The sequence below is a fragment of the Protomyctophum parallelum genome (assembly GCF_964188405.1).
Source record: "Protomyctophum parallelum genome assembly, chromosome: 17".
NCBI lineage: Eukaryota > Metazoa > Chordata > Actinopteri > Myctophiformes > Myctophidae > Protomyctophum > Protomyctophum parallelum.
In genome coordinates, this window is record NC_139719.1 from 15727007 (window position 1) to 15748275 (window position 21269).

Below are 21269 nucleotides of genomic sequence, written 5' to 3' on the forward strand. Positions count from 1 at the left end.
TCCTCCTCCTCCTCTCTGCTGAAACTGGAGCCACCGCTGCTTTTTACAAGTATCATTTGTGACAGCGGCCGGGCGTTTTTTTGACACAACACAGAAGGCTCCCCAACTACTGGAGAATGTGCATGTGTGTGTGTGTGTGTGTGTGTGTGTGTGTGTGTGTGTGTGTGTGTGTGTGCGCGCGTGCGTGTGAGGGGGAAGGGAGCGAGCGTGTTCTGTAAAGTATACTTGCATGAATGATATCTCTGGGTGCATGCAATGCCAAGGAACGTGTGTGTGTGTGTGTGTGTGTGTGTGTGTGCGTGTGTGTGTGTGTGTGTGTGTGTGTGTGTGTGTGTGTGTGTGTGTGTGAAAGATGCATGAATTATTTGGTGATACTGAGGAGGGATCATATACTATGAGGTCATCCCAGTGGTGAGCAGGGCTGATGTAGTTGGGATGAGGGCTGCATGGCTGTAATGCTGAGAGAGCAGAGATATTCTGCACACGCTACACCAGGCCAGGCCAAGCCAGGCCAGGCCAGGCCCCTCACACAACCACAGCCTGCCTCCCTTCAAATACACTTAATACATGAGTTTTTTGGCCTCTTCAACAGGCCTGAAAATCCACCTTTCAGCAGGCCCAAGGGAGAGGAAATGGCCTTCCTTTTCCCCTCCTTGTACAGTGTTTTATTTTCCCTGTGATGATATTAAATTTTATTGCTATTCTTCAGTATTATGTCTATGAATTGATTGCATACCATAGGGCCTTAAATGTTTCCTGAAAACACTCGACGGGATAAAATGAAACCATCATTTTACGCTCTCAAGAGTTACATTGTTGTTAAACTTCTGCATTACTGTACTGTTTTATTGTTTTTTATTCTTATTTTACTTGTTTTTTTTCTAATAAAGTTGTCCTTTCTAAGGACAACCCTCCGGCCCCCACACGATATTATTACTTAATTTACAAGAAGTCTGAACAATTAGAGAATGTGTAGAAGAAAGGGTCGAAAAGCACTGACCTATATAGTGTATATATATATATATATACAGTATATAGTATAGTATAGCAGACGTTTGGGTATAGACAGAGGGCTGGCCAGGCCTTTCACCTGGATTCCTGCGGTCACTCAGAGTTTGGACAGAGTGCGAGACAGAGAGCAGGTGTTTTTGTTCTGGCTCCGACACAGCCGGGCAGTGTTAATGCGTTAACTCTTGAATTAAAAGATGACATTATACCGAGGCTGCCGGGATTGTTTAATTACCTTTGGAGCATATATACGCCGAAGTATTTGCACCTTTGATCCATGAAAATCCCCCTTGAAAATAGTCCCATTGTTGCCGAACCGAAAAATACTCCACCGTCGCGATCTGGAACAACAGGCAGTGATCGCTGCTGGAGCCCAGTTGAAACTACCGTTCATTGGGCTTGTAGATCTGATATTTTTGTATTTTATTTTTCGCGTGACGTCGCCATACAAGAAAGTATAAATCGGGCTTCAATCGAGGCTACTTTCGCCTTCAACTCAGTCAGCGCTTCTGTTTGGCTGCTGTGGACAGAGGCATGCGTGTGTGTATGTTTTACTTAAGTCAAATTATTGTCTCCACCAGGCCGAAGGCATGGGGAGAGAGTATGTTTTGCACACGTGCGTGCGTGCGGGGTGGGGGTGGGCGTTCCAACATCCGAGCCGAAACTCACTCGATTATCCACGACCATCGTCGTCTCCACGCCAGGGAAATGGAGATTGGACATATTATTTTCTCTCTTTTCAATCTACACCTACACGGTACACCTCCCCCTCTGGGTATATGTACTGTATATATCCCTGCAACCAGCCAGTTATTACCACCGTCTGGCGTAATATGTTGCCGAGCGAAGGTGCACATCACAATCATGTTTCCCCGATAAGAGCTGCATGTTAAAACAAACAACCCCCCCAAAAGAAACACCCCTGCTATGCCCCCCCCCCCCCCCCACACACACACACACACACACACACACACACACACACACACACACACACTCTACTCTCTCCGTCTCTCTCCTGGTCGCCTGAAGGTTTCACATTGAATTGATCTCTATGCAAATGCGCCTTTTTTTATATGTCCCATTTTCACCGAGTCGGGTCGAGGTCCGTAGACGGAGAGAGAGAGAGAGATAGCTCCTCACCAGACACCAGAGAGAGAGAGAGAGAGAGAGATAGCACCTAGACACACACCCGCGCCTCCATTCCATAGCCAAATATTATACATGTGGTTTCTCTCTTTCTCTCTCTCTCTCTCTGTTCCTCTCTTTTCCGCAGCTGCATAAAATGTAATAAAGAGCCTCGACAAGCCAGCGCAATGTAATTACACCGTGCTGCGCGCTCCCCCACACCCACCTAACCCCCCCCCCCCACACACACACACACACACACACACACACACCGCACACAGACACACACACACACACACACACACACACAGCACATACACACAGACTAGAATGAGGCCCTGTTCCTTCTTAGAACGTGATCGCAGTTTGCCACCAAAGTGACATTAAATCACAATGAAGCCACTTTATTTTAGCGGAGGAGGAGGGGTGGGAGGGGAGGGTGGGGGTGACACGGCGTGCCGTGCGTGGCATATCAGCCCCGTGTTGTCGAGGCTGAAGGAGACAGAGGGAGTGTGAGGAGAGATGCTTTATTTATGCTCCGTCCGTCCGTCGCACGGCGGAAATAGGCGACGAACAGGCTCACGACATGTCGCATCTGCGGCGCGCAGTGAGCTTGTAGATCGGATGTTTTCGCTGGCCATCACCGGTGTTAGACGAAGTATAAATAGGGAGAGAGAGAGAGAGAGAGAGAGAGAGAGAGAGAGATGACAAAGGAGGAACGTAGATAGAGAGAGAGTACGTGCGATGCAGATGCAATGGTCTGTCAACTATGAGTCCACTGTTGTGTGAGGAATACACAAGCACAATGCAGTGTGTGTGTGTGCGTCTACTGTATGTATGTTTCTGTGTTTGTGTATGTAGATTTCTCTGTGTGTGTGTGTGTGTGTGGGGGGGGGGTGTGTGTGTGTGTGTGTGTGTGCGTGCGCTACCTTCTCGTGGATCTCCTGTGTGGACTGTGCGTCGCAGAAGGCCACCGTGGCCAGGTCTTTGAGGATGGGCATCTCCACGGTGCAGTCGCGCCCGTCCAACAAGGCCACCAGGGGGCGTGGGTGCATGGGCCCGTTCATGATCTGGGGCCGGATACCTGTAGGAGAGAGAGAGAGAGAGAGAGAGAGGGTCAGGATTTAAAATGGTAAATAATCTCAAGGACCCCCAATAACAAATGAAACCAAATGGCTTACATTCCCATTTAGAACCCCCTGTAGGAAGTTGGAACCCAGAGGGTCTCTGGGACCCCGCTTTGAGAACCACCGGGGCATTCATTATATTAGCGCCTTTATCCAAAGTGCTTCACTACAGTATGAGCGTTACCTGTACATTCATCACTCATTCACACATAATGCCATGTCATGTTTATGAATTGAATACGTAGGACCCGAATGGAAACAATACCGCAGACCAACTGTTTGACTGTACTCGTTGCAGTCTACAGTTTATTTTTCCGCTACATATACATCTGGATCTTATTTCATTGGCTGTCACTTCTTCTCCACCATGAGTTCACATTCGATTGACAAGAAGAGGAACATTTGTCATTATTCTTGGAGATCCCCTCTTTACTGCTAGTTGCATCATGCTATGTATACAGTATGCAATCTACAAATTAAATTAAAACATTTCCCCCAAGGGGCAGTTATAATAGTTATGGGGGCAATATGCACTGCAAAGGCTGGCTACATGAGGCTATAGTACAGTCAAGTGGCTCCAACAAAAACAACTCCTGCTGAATAAATGTAGGACACAGTCGCAGGTGAAACTAAACAGTTAAACTCGGTGTTGAACAATAGCAGAGAGGGCCATTCATCATCACTATACAATGCTTTCCCACATCCATACTGATTGACCCCCTCGCTTTAATTCTCAGGTCCAAGCTAAACGGAAACAGATGGACAGTACACAGAGTTTATACTGCCAGGGTACGAGCACACACGTTGCAGAAATTAAAAAGCCATCGGCAGCGAGATTAATCCTTGCGTCTAAAACGTTTCTTTACATCTACATTTCTTTTATGCTCGATTTATTATACTCCACGCTTGTATATGCACCGAAAATAGCCGATGTGTGATCATCACACTGATGAGCGTGTATAAAAGTATATACATTTGGCTTTACATTAAGCTGAAACTGTTGGAGCGAAACACTCTTCACACCATGATGTCATGTCCATGATGTCATCGACACTGGGCTCACTTACTTCCTGGACTACATGTTGTCTCAGTAAGACATCCCTCCCCCTATCCACAAGGAGGAGCAGTGTACCAAAGCATTATGGGTATTGTAGTCCAGGAAGGAAGTGAGCCCAGTGTCCATGACATCCTGGACACGCTGAAATACTAAAATACCTAAAAAACCCCCCCACATATTACCCACATAAAAACCCCCAGGAAAGTGTTTCTTGTCTCCCAAACATCATTAAAATAAGATCTGATTGCCAAAAGGGGTGAAGTCACAATTCAGAAAACATACCGTGCCGACTAGCGCATGATTAGCAGCCACACGCACACGCTCGCCCCCGAGTGTGCGCGTGTGCAGGCTTTGATTAGGTTAGGCTACTCTAAAAGCTAACAAACGCATGCTCAATAAATCGATGCTCTGACTCAGACTGGATTAGGGGCCGCCGCCTCGCTTACAGGAACCCGCCGTGTTTCACCTTAACCCTTACTGTAATTTATCCTCGCTGCTCGCCTAAAAGAGCGATCCACAAGCCAACGACGCGTTGCAACAACACAGCCTCGTGGCGGTGATGAGGGGAGTATATAAATGGGCCTGGTCTGGCGGCGCACAGCGGCACACAGCTGCATGCACACACATACGCATGCAGAGCAGAGCCATGCTCCCGTGCATACACTACAGTAAGTATACATGTCACCTGCTGCGAACGCACCGACCGTACTGTGTACTGTACGCCCTGGGATAAGAATATCTGTGCACAGGTGTGGACACGAATGCACTCCATCATGCCGGGAGGGCCACATAACCCCTTGTGTGCTAGTTTGACAAAAGCGTGCACGCACGCGCATGCATGCACGCACGCGCACGCATGCACGCATGCGCACGCATGCACGCATACGCACACACAGTTAGCTCTTATAGTTCTTCGTTCAGAGTGAGACTGGCTTCTATGTTTGACTTGATGTGAGTGGTAATAGCAGCTATGCAAACAGCGAGAGATAGAGAGAGAGAAAGAGAGAGATGGGGGGGGATGCAAAGGCGAATAACGAAGAAAATAAATTTAAACTAGACAAAGTGCCAATCGGCACAGGTCTCCACCAGGGCAGGTCAGGTTGTGGCCTCATGGTGGCGCTATAACAGGCTGTTGAGGAAGATTTGGGCCGGAGGTTCGTGTTGGAGGGATGCAGGTACAATGTTTTTCCATGTGTGCATACATAAGTTGTATACAGATCGATGCAGTTATAGCTAAAAACAGGAATTGGCCTGTTATAGCGCCACCGTGAGGCTGATTTTGAGGAAAAATTTGTGGCATGTCGTCCTCGGCCTAGTGAAAATGTGCGTGTATAATTTAACGGAAATTGCAAACTGTGTTTGTGATTTGTGGCCTTTTTTCGAAATGGATGAATCGTGTGAGCTTTGGAAGCCAATCTTAGCCAATCAGGATGGAAGATGGGAAATGGTGGCGCTCCGTGTTTATCACATGACTATGGAGATAGTGTATACCGATTTGCGTGAAATTTGGATAAAAGGAAGGAGTAATAATAGAAAATGTGTTTTACATATGTCGGCCTCCTGGTGGCGCTATAAAGAGCAGATGTGAAAAATTCCAGGCAAAGGTTTTTCCTTGGCCTCTAGGGAGTTGGCATACAAAGTTATCCACAGATCCGTGCAGTTAGAGGTAAAAACACTTTTCGGCCAGTTATAGCGCCACCTTGAGTCTGAGTTGAAATTGTTCATGTGGCATTTCGTCCTCTGCCTAGTGGGAATGTGGGTGCACAATTTCAGGGAAATCACGCGATGTGTTCATGATTTGCAGCATTTTGTTTGAAACTGAGCACTCCTGTGAACTTTGGAAGCCAATCTTAACCAATCAGGATGGAGTCTGAGAAATCTGAAAGACCGGTTTTGTTGAATGGCTGTAGAGAGACTGTGTACCAATTTGCGTGATGTTTGGACAAAATCTGTAGGTGTACTGTGCAAAAACTTGTTTTGCACAAAGCGGCCTCCTGGTGGCGCTATAACAGGCCGTTCTGGAAAGTTTGGGGCAGAGGTTCATCGTTGGCATCCAGGGAGTGTGTGTAAAATGTGGCATCGACCGGGTTAACGGTGGCCGAGATTAGCTGCTCACGGACACACGGACGGACGGACGGACGGACACACGGACGGACACACGGACGGACAGAGTGCAAAACATACTCTCCCCACATGCCTTCGGCCTGGTGGAGACAAAAAGGAGAAAACCCACAGAGCTACCCCCAGACAGACCACAGGCTGGCCCTGCAGGCCTGCATGCGTCAATGAAGCTGTGTATCGCGACACGCAACGTGTCGGTGTCACCCAACCAACCGAACGACCCACAGCAACGTGTCGGTGTCACCCAACCAACCGAACGACCCACAGCAACGTGTCGGTGTCACCCAACCAACCGAACGACCCACAGCAACGTGTCGGTGTCACCCAACCAATCGAACGACCCACAGCAACGTGGCGGTGTCACCCAACCAACCGAACGACCCACAGCAACGTGTCGGTATCACCCAACCAACCGAACGACCCACAGCAACGTGTCGGTGTCACCCAACCAACCGAACGACCCACAGCAACGTGTCGGTGTCACCCAACCAATCGAACGACCCACAGCAACGTGTCGGTGTCACCCAACCAACCGAACGACCCACAGCAACGTGTCGGTGTCACCCAACCAATCGAACGACCCACAGCAACGTGTCATTGTCACCCAACTGAGCGACCCACAGCAACGTGTCGGTGTCACCCAACCAACCGAACGACCCACAGCAACGTGTCGGTGTCACCCAACCAACCGAACGACCCACGGTAACACTCACATCTGCAGGCCCTGCTGGCGCTGCTGACAACACTCCATTATGGAGGAGCATCGCTGCATGTCACAATCCCGAAGGGGGGGGGGGAGGCTTTTTGTCTCCGCTCGATTCTTTCTCACACCTCTCTCTCCTTCTCTCTCGCCCTGTCTCTCCACACACACACACACACACACACACACACACACGTTTCTTTGGCTCACAGCGAGCTGAGCCACACGAGTCCCCAGCGGGCTGACCTTCTGGTGCGTCCCGTCACAAAGACACATGCCATACAGTACAGCACAGAGTACAGTACAGGGAAAGACAGACAATTACCAGGCCCTGTCCTCATACAATGTTAACAAGCTAAGGGGACGGAGGGACCATCAATATTCATGCTGTCGGCCGGCGGCAGCAGCTACTGCTGTGTTTTTTTCTCTGAGCCGCTTTGGCGTTGGATGGATGTTGGGACCCAGCGAGGGTGTCGAGAACGTCTCCCTGTGGAGTGGTAGCCAGCGGAGTTTGGGATCTCTACAGATAGATTGGGCAGCTACGGATCTGCCAGGGGCCACGGGAGAGTCACGGATCATAAGTCAACCCCTCGCCGTGACAAGAGAGACAGAGAGAGAGAGAGAGAGAGAGAGAGAGAGAGGCGGGGTCCCCGGAGGCCGATCGGAGGTGTGATGTCATGTTGTAGAGTCAGCCTTATCTGGTTGCGTCGGTGCTCTCCAGAGCCTGTTGCTAAGATCATTATCTGCGCGTGTGCGTGTGTGTGTGTGTGTTGCTATATACTTGTGAGGGTCAAATGTAGTATAGTAGTGAACATATACATTGCAATAGACATTGTAAGGACAATTTATACAATATATATATATATTAGATAGATAGATCGATGTGAATGTGTGTGTGTGTGTGTGTGTGTGTGTGTGTGTGTGTGTGTGTGTGTGTGTGTGTGTGTGTGTGTGTTTGAGATAGGCTTACAATTAGGGCTCAGGTTAGGGTTAGGATTAGACATTTAGAGGTTAGGTTAGGTTAGGTTTAGGGTTTAGGAATGGAGACGGTTACGTATGTTGTTGGGGCCTATGTTCGGGTTAGGCAAAAAAAAATGATGAAATGGCATTCATAAAAATTGGCCAAATATATAATGTACTCACAAGTATAGCAATACTGAAACCTGTGTACGTGCGTGTGTGTGTGTGTGTGTGTGTGTGTGCGCGCTCCCACTGATTGGTCCAACGAGCATGATGATGTCAGGCTCCCTGAGGCCAGATAAGGGGTGAGCACTGAGCAGTGTTGGAAAGTAACTATTTACTCAAATGTACTGTACTTACTGTATGTACAATTTTGAGGTATTTGTACTGTACTTCAGTATTTCCAATTTCCAATAATTTTACTTCTACTACACTACATATCAGATCTCACTACAGTTATTTGAAAACTTTAGTTACTTTGTAGATTTTGATTGTTATTACAAAACATATATTTATTTCGACCATTTAAAAGTAGCCAAGCTCACAATGCGTCGTGACGCAATGTGAGCTTGTAGATCTGCTATTTTGAAAAGATGTATATACAGTACATTTGAAAACTTGAAATGGGCTTTTCTGTATAATACTAATATATTTTGATGCCAGTACGTTTGTACTTTTACTCAAGTAAATGTAGAATTCCGGCCATTCAGACTACAGTCTACATTGAAGTATTGATACTTCTACTCAAGTAAAGAATGCGAGTACTTTCCCCCCCCACCACTGGTGGGCGAGCGAGCATGAGGTGCAGTTAGCAGGAGGCGCTTGCTCTCCTCTCGTTAGGGAGGTGCAGTTAGCTCTCCTCTCGTTAGGGAGGTGCAGGCTGGGATTAGGGCATCAAGGGAGGCCGATTAGGAGGAGATCAAGGTGAGATTAGCAGCTTTAAGACCGAGAGAGAGAGAGAGAGAGAGAGAGAGAGAGAGAGAGATATGGGGGGGGGGGGGGGGGGGGGGGGGGGGGCGGGATAGAGAGTAAGGGGGAGAAAGTTGTGCGTGGCTCTGCACAAACACGCTAAAAAAGGCACAGTGGCACTAGCGTTGATTTCGGTGACGAACAAAATGTTCACCGACGAAAACAAAATAGAAACTAAGATCCGATGACTAAAACTAAGAGTAAATAGATTAAATTTCGCCGACAAATAGAACCTAGACGTAATGTTATAGGGAGGGACTAGTGCAGAGGAGTCATTATATGTTTGGTGGCGCTCAAGATGTTGCACCTCTGAAAATAGCAGACCTACAAGCTCTGCTGCAACATGGTTGTGAGCTTCCATACATGTGAAAAGACCTTTATAATCAATTAAACCAATTAGTCAGATTAATTGCTGCACCCCTAAGAAAGGAGAGAGAGAGAGACAGAGCGAGCAAAAGAGGGAAAGTCAGGCCAATTACAACCCGGCACGACGTCTCCCAGGCCTACGGCGATGGAGAACCACACAGCGGAGGTGTCTACAGTACACGCACCCCCCACGCCGTTGTTGCTTCTCCGTCGGTTGTCATGGCGATCGCTTCATAGGGCTTCATCTGGGGTTAGCAGGCACTTTATTTTAAGCAGCGCCGGTTGACACCTGTGCTGCCGAGCCCGAGCAAAGCACAGCAGAGCTGAGCTGAGCTGAGCTGAGCTGAGCTGGCCTGGGCTGGGCTGTTCACAGATTGTGTTGCCAGATTTTTGGTGAAAACAGCTATGTGATGCGAGGTTGCTTCTCGGTTAAAAATGTAAAACATGATGTGATGATAACTTTCTGAGGCAGAACAAAGGTTCCCTGTCTGTCAGTAACACTACACTGGACCATGATTGATTGATTGATGCACGATTGCATGTCAGTCATTGCACACAGTACAGCTACAGTAGAGCTGGTGCAAACATTTTGTCTCACTCAGACTCTGGTCTGACTAAGGAAACAGTACACTTGCAGACAGTGTAGTGTGATAGCGTACTTCTAAAGTAATAAAATATACATCTAAAGCCAAGGAGAAATGGTCAAAGAGACATACAGTAAGAACCTTTGATCAAGAACCTCTTTTCCACAACAAGCGGCCAACAAGGTATTCTATAATAGATTTATCTTTGTTGTTGGTTTTGTTTGATGGACACACTTAACACATGGACACCTGGACACACTGATGTTTGTATTTTCATCTATGTTTCGTCAGTCAGACGTATGTTGTGATGATATTTATGTGTTTATTATTTTGTGTGAACATCGTACAGTTCTCACGGCGTGACACGGAGGGATGAGAAGAATGCCTGAGGTATCCTAATGAATGCCCGTTTATAAAGAACCCGACATGTGTCGTCAATGTTGTGAGAAGACTCAATATGCATTTCCTCTCTGCCCCGTGCAAACTGCACCCACAGCCATACACACACCAAACTGTACCGACAGCCATACACACACCAAACTGCACCCACAGCCAGACACACACCAAACTGTACCGACAGCCATACACACACCAAACTGCACCGACAGCCATACACACACCAAACTGTACCGACAGCCATACACACACCAAACTGCACCCACAGTCATACACACACCAAACTGCACCCACAGCCATACACACACCAAACTGTACCGACAGCCATACACGAACCAAACTGTACCGACAGCTATACACACACCAAACTGTACCGACAGCCATACACACACCAAACTGCACCGACAGCCATACACACACCAAACTGTACCGACAGCCATACACACACCAAACTGCACCGACAGCCATACACACACCAAACTGTACCGACAGCTATACACACACCAAACTGCACCGACAGCCATACACACCAAACTGCACCCACAGCCAGACACACACCAAACTGCACCGACCACACACAGGCACACTTCCCCCTCGCTACACCAGAGGGGGAAGAGGTTTCATCCACTCTGACAGTGTAAATGTGGACCAGTAAGCCTGTGTGTACTGTGTACATGCGCTAGCACCTAGCAACCTACAAAATGAGATGTTTTACTACAAGGGTATTAGTGTACTAAGAGAACAAGCATACTGCTACAAGTGGCTACCCAAATAAAACACCTGGTGCCCTCGACAGGCAGCACGTTTTATTGATTTGCAGAGGTGAGGTTAATAAAAACGTGCAGGCTGGGACTGCAGACTCCAGTATTTTATTTGGGCAGTCTCTTTTCATTTGAAGGGAACAGGGATTATTATATATTTTTTAATATGCAACTCTTGCCACTGTCGAGCACAGAGCCCTTCTAGTGCCCACACCGGGCCGAGGTGCATTGGACTTCTCTTTGTGACAGACCGTGTACAAGTAAGAAATACATAGACAGGATAGATAGATGGACAGTAGGGATGATATTATAGTAGAAATGAATAGTACCGAATACCGAGGGTACAATAGTATATATTATACATAACCTACATCTATTCTATCACTGGATTGAGGCCGTTAAGATCATTTCGTTGTACCCTCGTATGTTCAATGACAAAATAAGATCATCCATCCAGCCAGTGAGTCGCTAAGAAGATAATCGATGATAGCTGCAGCCCTGAGAGAGAGAGAGAGAGAGAGAGAGAGAGAGAGAGAGAGAGAGAGAGAGAGAGAGAGAGAGAGAGAGAGAGAGAGAGAGAGAGAGAGAGAGAGAGAGAGGCCGCAGGTGGAAGGCTGTAGATGTGGAACCATACAGGTGTGATGATGGCTATAAGCCGGGTTCTGGGGGGGGACTACTCCCCCCAGGCAGGAATGCAAGCTGACAGACAGGCTGTAACTCTGTGAATCATCCACTTGGTCGCTCTCTCTCTCTCTCTCTCTCTCTCTCTCTCTCTCTCTGACCTTTAAGTTCCTCCCACTGCTCTCTCTCTCTCTTTGACCTTTCATCTCCTCCAGTGCTCTCTCTCTCTCTCTGCATGAGAGACGACAGAGACAGCATCCAGGCACACACGCACCTCTGGCCAATGGGACAGCAACCAACTGCATGCCAACGGCATCCATCCATGCATGCACACACGCACGCACACACACACACACACACTCAACACGAGACGATGCGACCTGCAGGAGTCACTCACGAGTCACAACATGTTTTATACCGTCGCCGACGAGTGGACAGTTTGAGAATGTGGTCCCTAAGTGCATTAAAGGACCACTTCACCACTTTTCAACATCTCTTCATATAATTGGTCCTCACTAATGTTCATGATAAAACTCCACCATTCTTTTCTGCTAGGTCTGTGTCTCATAGGAGGGCTGTGGGCAGTTCAGACACTCGTCCACCAGTGACATCATCATTAGGCAGATTTCTTTTTAAACAAGATTTGTTTTCAAATATATTTAGATTTGTATTATCGTGAGAACGATGGCTTCCATTTTCGCATTGCAACTTTTCAGGACTAGAAAGCCTGCAGTTTCTATAAGCTTGTATTCCCCATCGATGATGTCACTGGAGGACGGTTTCTGAACTGCCCACAGCCCACCTATGAGACACAGACCGAGTAGAAACAAATTGCGCAATTTTTTGTCATAATTTTTTGTCATAATTTCTTGTCTTATCGTTTTAAAAGCAATAGATCTACAAGCTCTATCTAGCTCGCATCCCGAGCCGTTGTGGAGCTTGTAGATCGGCTATTTTCACTATACGTCTGTACGAGACTCTTGTATGACGAAGTATAGGGCATTCATTTACGGGGGGGGGGGGGAACAAAATATGACATGAACGAATGAAATATGGAGATATAGAGGTTTCTGCCCCGATGAAAACAATTTACAGTACTGTATACATGTGGTGACAGCTCTCTCTCTCTCTCGCCTCATCTCTCTCCTCTCTCCACCTGTCGTACGGTTGTCATTTTCTCGCTCCTTTAAAATCTCTCTTCCTTCCTGTGTGTGTGTGTGTGTGTGTGTGTGTGTTTGTGTGTGACTTTGTGTGTGTGTGAGTGTGTTTTTTCGACCGTGCTCTTTCCTACCTCTGCAATCATTGCTTCTCTCTCTCTCTCTCTCTCTCTCTCTCTCTCTCCCTCTGTCTGTCTCCTCTTCTCTTTCTTTCCCACTCACTACTTATCTGCCCCCCCCTCCTCCTCCCCCCTCCCCCTCTCTCTCTCCATTCCCCATCATCACAGTGTCACTGCCTGTCTTTTGAGTGCCTGTGTGCGTTTGTGCATGCGTGTGTGTGTGTGTGTATGTGTCTACGTGTTTGTGGATGCATAACCGTGCGAGTGCGTGCGTGTGTGTGTGATAGAGAGATAAGACTCTCACAGTGCTGGTTTTGACGGAGGGGAGATGATGTACTTGGTGTCGGAACAGCGAGTGGGGCGGGCGGTGGTACGCTCTCCCCAGTATGCTGGTATAAAACAAGTGGCATCATGGTGGATCATAGCGGTCCGAGCCCACCCTCCCCCCTGGTACAGACACATGGGTCACAGTGCGCTCACGGTGCAACACCTCTCTCTGTACAAGATAAGAAATTAGGAATGCAGCGTGTGTGTGGTCCTTAAAGTATTTATAGGAGCGACACTGCAAAGAGACCAACCAAACCCCGGGTACGGACGGACGTCCGTCAACACGGGCACACCTTGTTGTTGAGAGGGATCACACACACACACACACACACACACACACACACACACACACACACACGCGCGCGCACACGCACGCACACACACACACACCCCCCCCCCCCCGCCCGGCCTACAACAGCTGCTGGACTCTCAGAGGAAGCGGTGCACAGAACAGCTGCGGTATCAAACAGAGGAGGAAGTGTGCGTTCGTTGTCACATTTGATATGAAATATATCCCAGACCGTTAAGATTTTACGGGAGATGCTTCTGAACATATCGCTATAATTTGACCACTTCAAATGCTCTAATGTTAAAATCATAGCCCAAAATAGCCTATCTACAAGCTCTCGAGCTTGTAGAATAGGCTGTTTTCGCTGTGCAACACGCCTCCATTGAAGTCATGCTGGCTTCTATATGGACTCAAAAATGACACTGAACTCAGTCGAGGCGACCGCAGAGAGCTTTAATCCATGCTTCCATTCCTGCTAAATGATCCCCCAGACGCTCCGTCGACATTCATCACGGTGCTCTATTATCTGCTACACTGTATTGTGTAAGGAAGGACTGGTGGTGGCAGCTATCGGTGGCTTATGCACATGCAAGCACACATGCAAGATCCCGCGCCCACTCGGCTCTTTAACCACCACCTCCAGTATCGTCTGACAGACGTCCCACTGCTCTGTCGCCATCACTGATCATGTCATTCTTGGTCATTCTTATTCTCTCATTCAGTGCCGAGAATAATATACTTCTACTTCTGTGGGTGACTATAAGCCGACTATAAGTCCGACCCCCAATCTACGTATGTGCCGAAGTGTCCCTGAGCAAGACAACCCCTAGCGCTCATGCTACTGTACGTTCACACGGGCAGATGCAAAGATACAAGGATTCACAGCATATTTGAGGCTTTGTATCTTTGTACTGTATCTTTGGTAGTAGCTAAAAAACCTGGGATTTGCGTTGTAGCTTCACGGCGTTGCGGCTTCCATTGAAAATGAATGGTAGATTGTATCTGTACCGTGTGAACGCAGCATCACTGCTCCTCATACTTAGGATGGGTTAGATGCAAATACAACATTTCACTGTATATGCATATATTTACAGTGGCAAATATACTGCAAAGGAGTGCGGACCAAATTGTTATGATTATTATTACTCTCTCCCTGCATTTCCTGTCTCTCTCTGCACCATCGCTGCCAAGTACAGTCACTAACATAGACCCATAAATAAACATTTAAAAAGCATGTACAATATGAGCAGCAGTAAGTTAACGCACTGTAAAACACTGCAAGCTGGTAGGCAAGTAGAGTGACGCCATCCCTTTTCATATTAGGCTGCACAACAGCCTTAAAAAAAAAAGAAGTAGAACTGGGTCACAAGGAAATGTATTTTGGAAATGTAGGTCTCTCGCGTGAAAAGGCTCGGGGAAAAATAAAAAGCCCCACATCACCAAAACGCCACATAATGAAGATTACCCACATTAAATCACTTTTTTGGGGGGCGGGTGGTTGTTCTCCATAATATCTCCCCTCATCAGCAATCCAATCCAATTCTAATCATTCCTCTCTCTCTCTCTCTCTCTCTCTCTCTCTCTCTGCACCAATAATAACTTGTGCGGAAGCAAAAACTAGGGCTGAGAAGTCTGGTTCCCAAGCCAGCAACTCTTAGTCAGAGAGAGTCTGGCGTGCAGCGGCAGCACCCAGCATGGAAGAGATAGTCACCCAACAGAGAGAACACCAGCTCAGTGGCCTTGTGGTTAACCCATTTTGACCTGAGATCAGATTCTAAAAATGTCTTCTACATCCTGACAGTTTTCTGAAAAAGCTATGTTTCTATGTCAGTCGTTCTTAGATTAAAAAAAAATAGCAGACCTACAAGCTCGTAGCGTGCCACTCCGTGGCGCGCTATGAGCTTGTAGGTCTGCTATTTTTCAATAGCTAAAGCAATAGCTTTGGTGCTAACACCAAAAGGGGTTCCCGCCCCAAAATGGTTGTCCGCCCTGAAACTGGGAGGTCGGCGTTCGATCCCCAGCCGGGTCATACCAAAGACTCTAAAAATGGGACCCGATGCCTCCCTGCTTGGCCCTCAGCATCAGGGGTTGGATTGGGGGGGGGGGGGGTTAGATCAACTACAAATGATTCCCAAGGGCGGCACGGCTGCGGCTCACCGCTCCAAGAGATGGGGAACACAGAAATGTAATAGTAGATCTGAGCTGAGCCACGGGCTCCGTGATAGAAGCCTGCTCCAACTAGGGACGGCACGGTAATCCTTATAGTTTATCGTGGTCAAAAAGAAAACGTTCACAACAATCGTATTGGCAGAGATTTTAATTGTCATCGCTGTCCTAGCTTTTCTTGGGATGCAAATTCAGTACGGCTTAAACCCTCTTATTTCACTCCACACTAAGGTTGTGCGGTATTTCGGTTTCGCGGTTTAATACGGTTTAAGGTTTCGTCCGTCAAAACCGGCAAACCGTTTCACCTGACATGAGCGTTGGGTGGCCGTGATTATTGTTTACGGAAGCAGTAGAGAATGGCAGCATCGCATGATCCATCCGTCCGTCTGTGTCTGACTAAATTCTTGTGCCAGTTGCCGACTTGCCGTGGTCTCCCCCGCCCGCCTCCCCCTAACGTGCATGCACCATGACAGGCAACGCTGAAGCCAAGTGACACACACGCGCTAAATAATAAGCTAGCAGCGTGTGTGTGTGTGTGTGTGTGTGCGTGCGCTGTATGGTTTACGTCAAGTCACAAAATCACTTGTTGCTGTGGATCGCTATGACACAGAGCTACTGTATGCTGGGACAGTCACAGAACAGATTCGTTGCAGCTCAGCATTGCAAAAATATTGCAAAAAAACACTCTCTGTCAGGAGTCAGGCATGAACTACTTCCACTTCCAATCTAGAATTAATTATACATCGCCGTACTGCGGAGCGCGTGCAGAAAATAGCCGATCTACAAGCTTACAGCGCGTCGTCGCGCATTGTTTATGGATGCGTTCATGACTCGTTTCTGTCACATCATAAGATACTAATGTAATGGGTACCGTAAAATAATCACTGAGATCAACTCGGAGCAGGCAGCCAGGCAACGCTGTTTGCCTGAGCCTGGGAGCTCACACACTATGGTAGGCAGAGAGGAACAAGACAGGCGAACATTACTGACGATACATTACAATAGCGAAAGGGGCCATCTTGTGGCGATAGACTGTAATAGCAGTCTCTGATTAACAAAATGAAATAATGTGAACGCATGGCCACGTTAAAATTAATTAGACGGTAAAACCGACCCAGCTATTTTTGGCCTGGTGCAACCTATATGTTGTTCTACCTTTGATGCCGGCGCAATCTCTGTGTCTCATCAGCTATTGCTATACATGTAGCAACATGACCATTAAAAAAAAGAAATAAACAAAATTTGAAGGTTTTCAGAAACCTTAGGTCAGTTCCCAGATTCGGCCTCAGGCATCAATGGGTTAAGCAAATTTTGATTATCGCAATATCGTTATTTATGGCCACGATATCGACGATATTTTGGGCCAGTTATCATCCATAACTGTATAGGACTATAGTCTCAAGTTGTCTACATGAGATGACACTGGTTATATATATATGAGGAAAGCCTTGATCAAATTAAAAAGGCAACTGCCAACATGTATCAACCATGGTCTTCATCAGGGCATTGTTGTACATACATACATAATGGTCCTAATTCATTAAAAAGAAATATGCCACCGTTACACTGTGGCGGAAACAGATATCGTATTTATCCGTCCGATCAAGCTGCGTTGAGATGACGTGTTATTCAGAGAGTGGTATGTACCACAGGTACGCAGACGTATCGCAGGTGTATGTCATACTGAATTCAGCGGGTGCAAAGTGATCGGAAAAGCACCCGACAACCTCATCTGCATTGATCCACGCCCCATATCGTACCATAAAAGGCTTCAAGCATGACTCAGCAGACAGCAGTTTGAGATCCGTCTGTCAAAAAAAGAAGAAAGGCTTTGCAGCCGCAGACTATAATATATAATAATTCTACATATGTAGCAGGACAGTTAGGGCTTTTATGTTATGTCGTTTTTGCACCATTGTATATTACCACTGTAGGCTACTATATATGTACAAACTGACATCAATCCATCAAAGGACACCAAAGGAAATAAAAAGATTTCCAAGCTTACAACGGTGCGTGCTCCGCTGAAGCAATATAATTATAATTTATTTAATTAAGTTCGGGACCAAGGCGGGTGCTCACTCACACCTTTGCAGAGGTATAAAACATATCCGATATTTAAAATATCGGATATATGTCAATGCAAAAGTCGTCTTTTGAGAGAGAGCTAGAGAGAGAGAGAGAGGGAGGGGGGCATGGGCCCTCGACACTGTTTGCGCGATAAAGAACATTAGCCTATACATTCATAAGTGAATAATTATAGGCCTACCTCGTAGGCCTGGGATCCTCTTGTCTGAAGAAATTATAATCCAGTGAGTTTATCCAGTGAGTTAAACTATTCTGTGTGTGGCATCCATGTGATCAATATCAATATACATTATTATAAATTCTGTCTGTCTGTCTGTCTGTCCGTCATGTTTGTGTACAAGCGCGAGTGGAGGTGAGCTTGCTTAAAACTATGATATGACTGGCCGACTTTCAAAGTGGTCTTCTATTTTTTATATAGGGCTAATTAGCCTATTAATTTTCCAATGTGAATTGGATCGGCAGCACGCTGCTGTCTGCCCCCCCCCCCCCCCTTCCCACACACAACACACACACACACACACACACACACACACACACCGACAGTGAACTCAAGGAGCTCCGTAACAAAACAATTTCAATAGGCCCTGCCGCCTACTGCAGGCATTACTACACTAAACAATGTTGGATTCGTACAGTACAGAATGCAGATAAGCCTCTGTTCTTATTATAATTGTGAGTTTGTTTTTTAACATGCAGCGCGAGTCCGCGAGAGCTGATCTACAAGCTCACAACCGTTGCACTTCGAGTAGAAGGCTGCCGAGTGAGCAGCCCCAATCGCGCATGATAGAAATATTCTAATGCATGCATTTAGGCATACAAGTGCACTCATTTTTTATGTGCTGATCGACCAATATGTTGGGGACACATGCCTACATACTTTATCTGAGATTTGGGAACAATTTATTGATTCAGCATGAAGACTAAAGCCTTCTGAATAAATCTATACGCAAGTGTATGCTTGCGTAGATTTCTCCGCCACCTAAAGAGGTCCCGTAGGATTTGCCGGAGTTTCCGACAAACCTACGTGAGCGTCAAGTTCACGGCCATTTCCATGAATTCCAAATTAATGTGGGAAATCCACGTAAATGCCTTTCCGCTAGCGTCACGTCATTATATCAGCGGAAACGCGTTGAAGAATCAGGCCCATACTGTGTATCCATAGAGAATGGCAGAATAAACATAATAAAGGGGGAGAAATATGTAGGGAATGACAGAAGAGAAGAGAAGAGAAGAGAAGAGAAGAGATATAGGCAGACCAGACAAGCCCTTCTTTCCGCAACATTGTCAACAGCTGCCACCGGTTACCTAGCAACCCCAGGCCACTGTTTGCAGGTGGCTCCTTCCATGACAACAAGGTTGGGTGGCGGGCTGGTGGTTGTTTTGTGGTGATGGCAGCTGTATGCAGTCATGTCCATTTACCCCCATGGCACCCCGGGCAACATGCAGCCATGTCCATTTACCCCCATGGCACCCCGGGCAACATGCAGCCATGTCCATTTACCCCCATGGCACCCCGGGCAACATGTAGCCATGTCCATTTACCCCCATTGGCACCCCGGGCAACATGCAGCCATGTCCATTTACCCCCATGGCACCCCGGGCAACATGCAGCCATGTCCATTTACCCCCATGGCACCCCGGGCAACATGCAGTCATGTCCATTTACCCCCATGGCACCCAGGGCACATGCAGCCATGTCCATTTACCCCTGGCACCCCGGGCAACATGCAGCCATGTCCATTTACCCCTGGCACCCAGGGCAACATGCAGCCATGTCCATTTACCCCTGGCACCCAGGGCAACATGCAGCCATGTCCATTTACCCCTGGCACCCAGGGCAACATGCAGCCATGTCCATTTACCCCTGGCACCCAGGGCAACATGCAGCCATGTCCATTTACCCCTGGCACCCAGGGCAACATGCAGCCATGTCCATTTACCCCTGGCACCCCAGGGCAACATGCAGCCATGTCCATTTACCCCTGGCACCCCGGGCAACATGCAGCCATGTCCATTTACCCCTGGCACCCAGGGCAACATGCAGCCATGTCCATTTACCCCTGGCACCCAGGGCAACATGCAGCCATGTCCATTTACCCCTGGCACCCAGGGCAACATGCAGCCATGTCCATTTACCCCTGGCACCCAGGGCAACATGCAGCCATGTCCATTTACCCCTGGCACCCAGGGCAACAGCGGCCATGCACTCTTAATACCCAGAACACCAGCATCCGCCTGTCCAGTCAGGCACGCAGGGGGGGAGGGGGGGGGGGGGGGGGGGGATGTACTGTATGTGGGTGCGGGTGTGCTAAAATGGGATAATGATGATATGTGTATATGTTTGCATGTCGGGAGTGCTTGTCCACACAGGCAAACACACCAGGGGGTTGGCAGTGCCGTTCACGCTATAAGCCACGTCTGGGCAAATATGCGCATCTGCGTGCCGGAACGCATTTACCATGCATATATACTACTGTATGACGCCACAGTTACACAGGAAAATGCACGCAAGCGGGGGCACACACACACACACACACACACACACACACACACACACACACACACACACACACACACACACACACACACACACACACACACACACACACACACACACACACACACACACACACACACACACACACACACACACACACTTGGCAGGCTGCCACACGCATGGCTGTGGGGTAATGGAGAAGCTTGGCATAATGCACAGATGTGCCGGTGGGTCAAACAACCCTTTTGTTTGTCTTTCTCTCGCCTTCCCGCCCATTTCTAACTGACACGCTGCCAAGGCCTCATGAGCCTCTGCTCTGCACGGGAGGGTGAATCACGCATATACTCATACTACTTTTCAACACACACGCGCGCATGCGCACACGCACAGACACAGACACAGACACAGACACAGACACAGACACACACACCCCTCGGTCACTCACAAACCCTGTCACAAACCACACAACATTTCAGCTGAGTGAAAGGTCACTGCATGGGATGTAGTAGTTGAGAAGTGTGTGTGTGTGTGTGTGCTGGCTATAAGCCCCCTTTGTTGGCAGCTCTCTCTCTCTCTCTCTCTCTCTGCCCTACACTACCCTAACCCCCCCCACCCCCCCCCCCCCTTCACCTCCCCAAAAGGTAGCACACAAAGGGCACTTGTCCTGTGCGCCCCACCCCTGTCACCACCCAGCTGCCCGCCACGCCAATCCATCCACTGCCAAAGAAAACGGGGGAGAGAGAGAGAGAGAGAGAGAGAGAGAGAGAGAGAGAGAGAGAGAGAGGAGAGAGAGAGAGAGAGCTGGCTTAAATGGCACCCTTTGTGCTCGGC

General features: G+C 47.9%; 1 protein-coding gene across 2 annotated transcripts in view; it reads right to left on the minus strand.

Moving 5' to 3' along the window:
• Nucleotides 1-21269, minus strand: part of LOC310875193 (C-terminal-binding protein 2) — a 150734-nt gene that overhangs the window by 21006 nt on the left and 108459 nt on the right. For both annotated transcript variants that reach the window (XM_083788334.1, XM_083788335.1), the window contains exon 3: nucleotides 3063-3217. In XM_083788334.1, the coding sequence (XP_083644460.1) occupies nucleotides 3063-3217 (155 nt within the window). The remainder of the gene's footprint in view (nucleotides 1-3062; nucleotides 3218-21269) is intronic.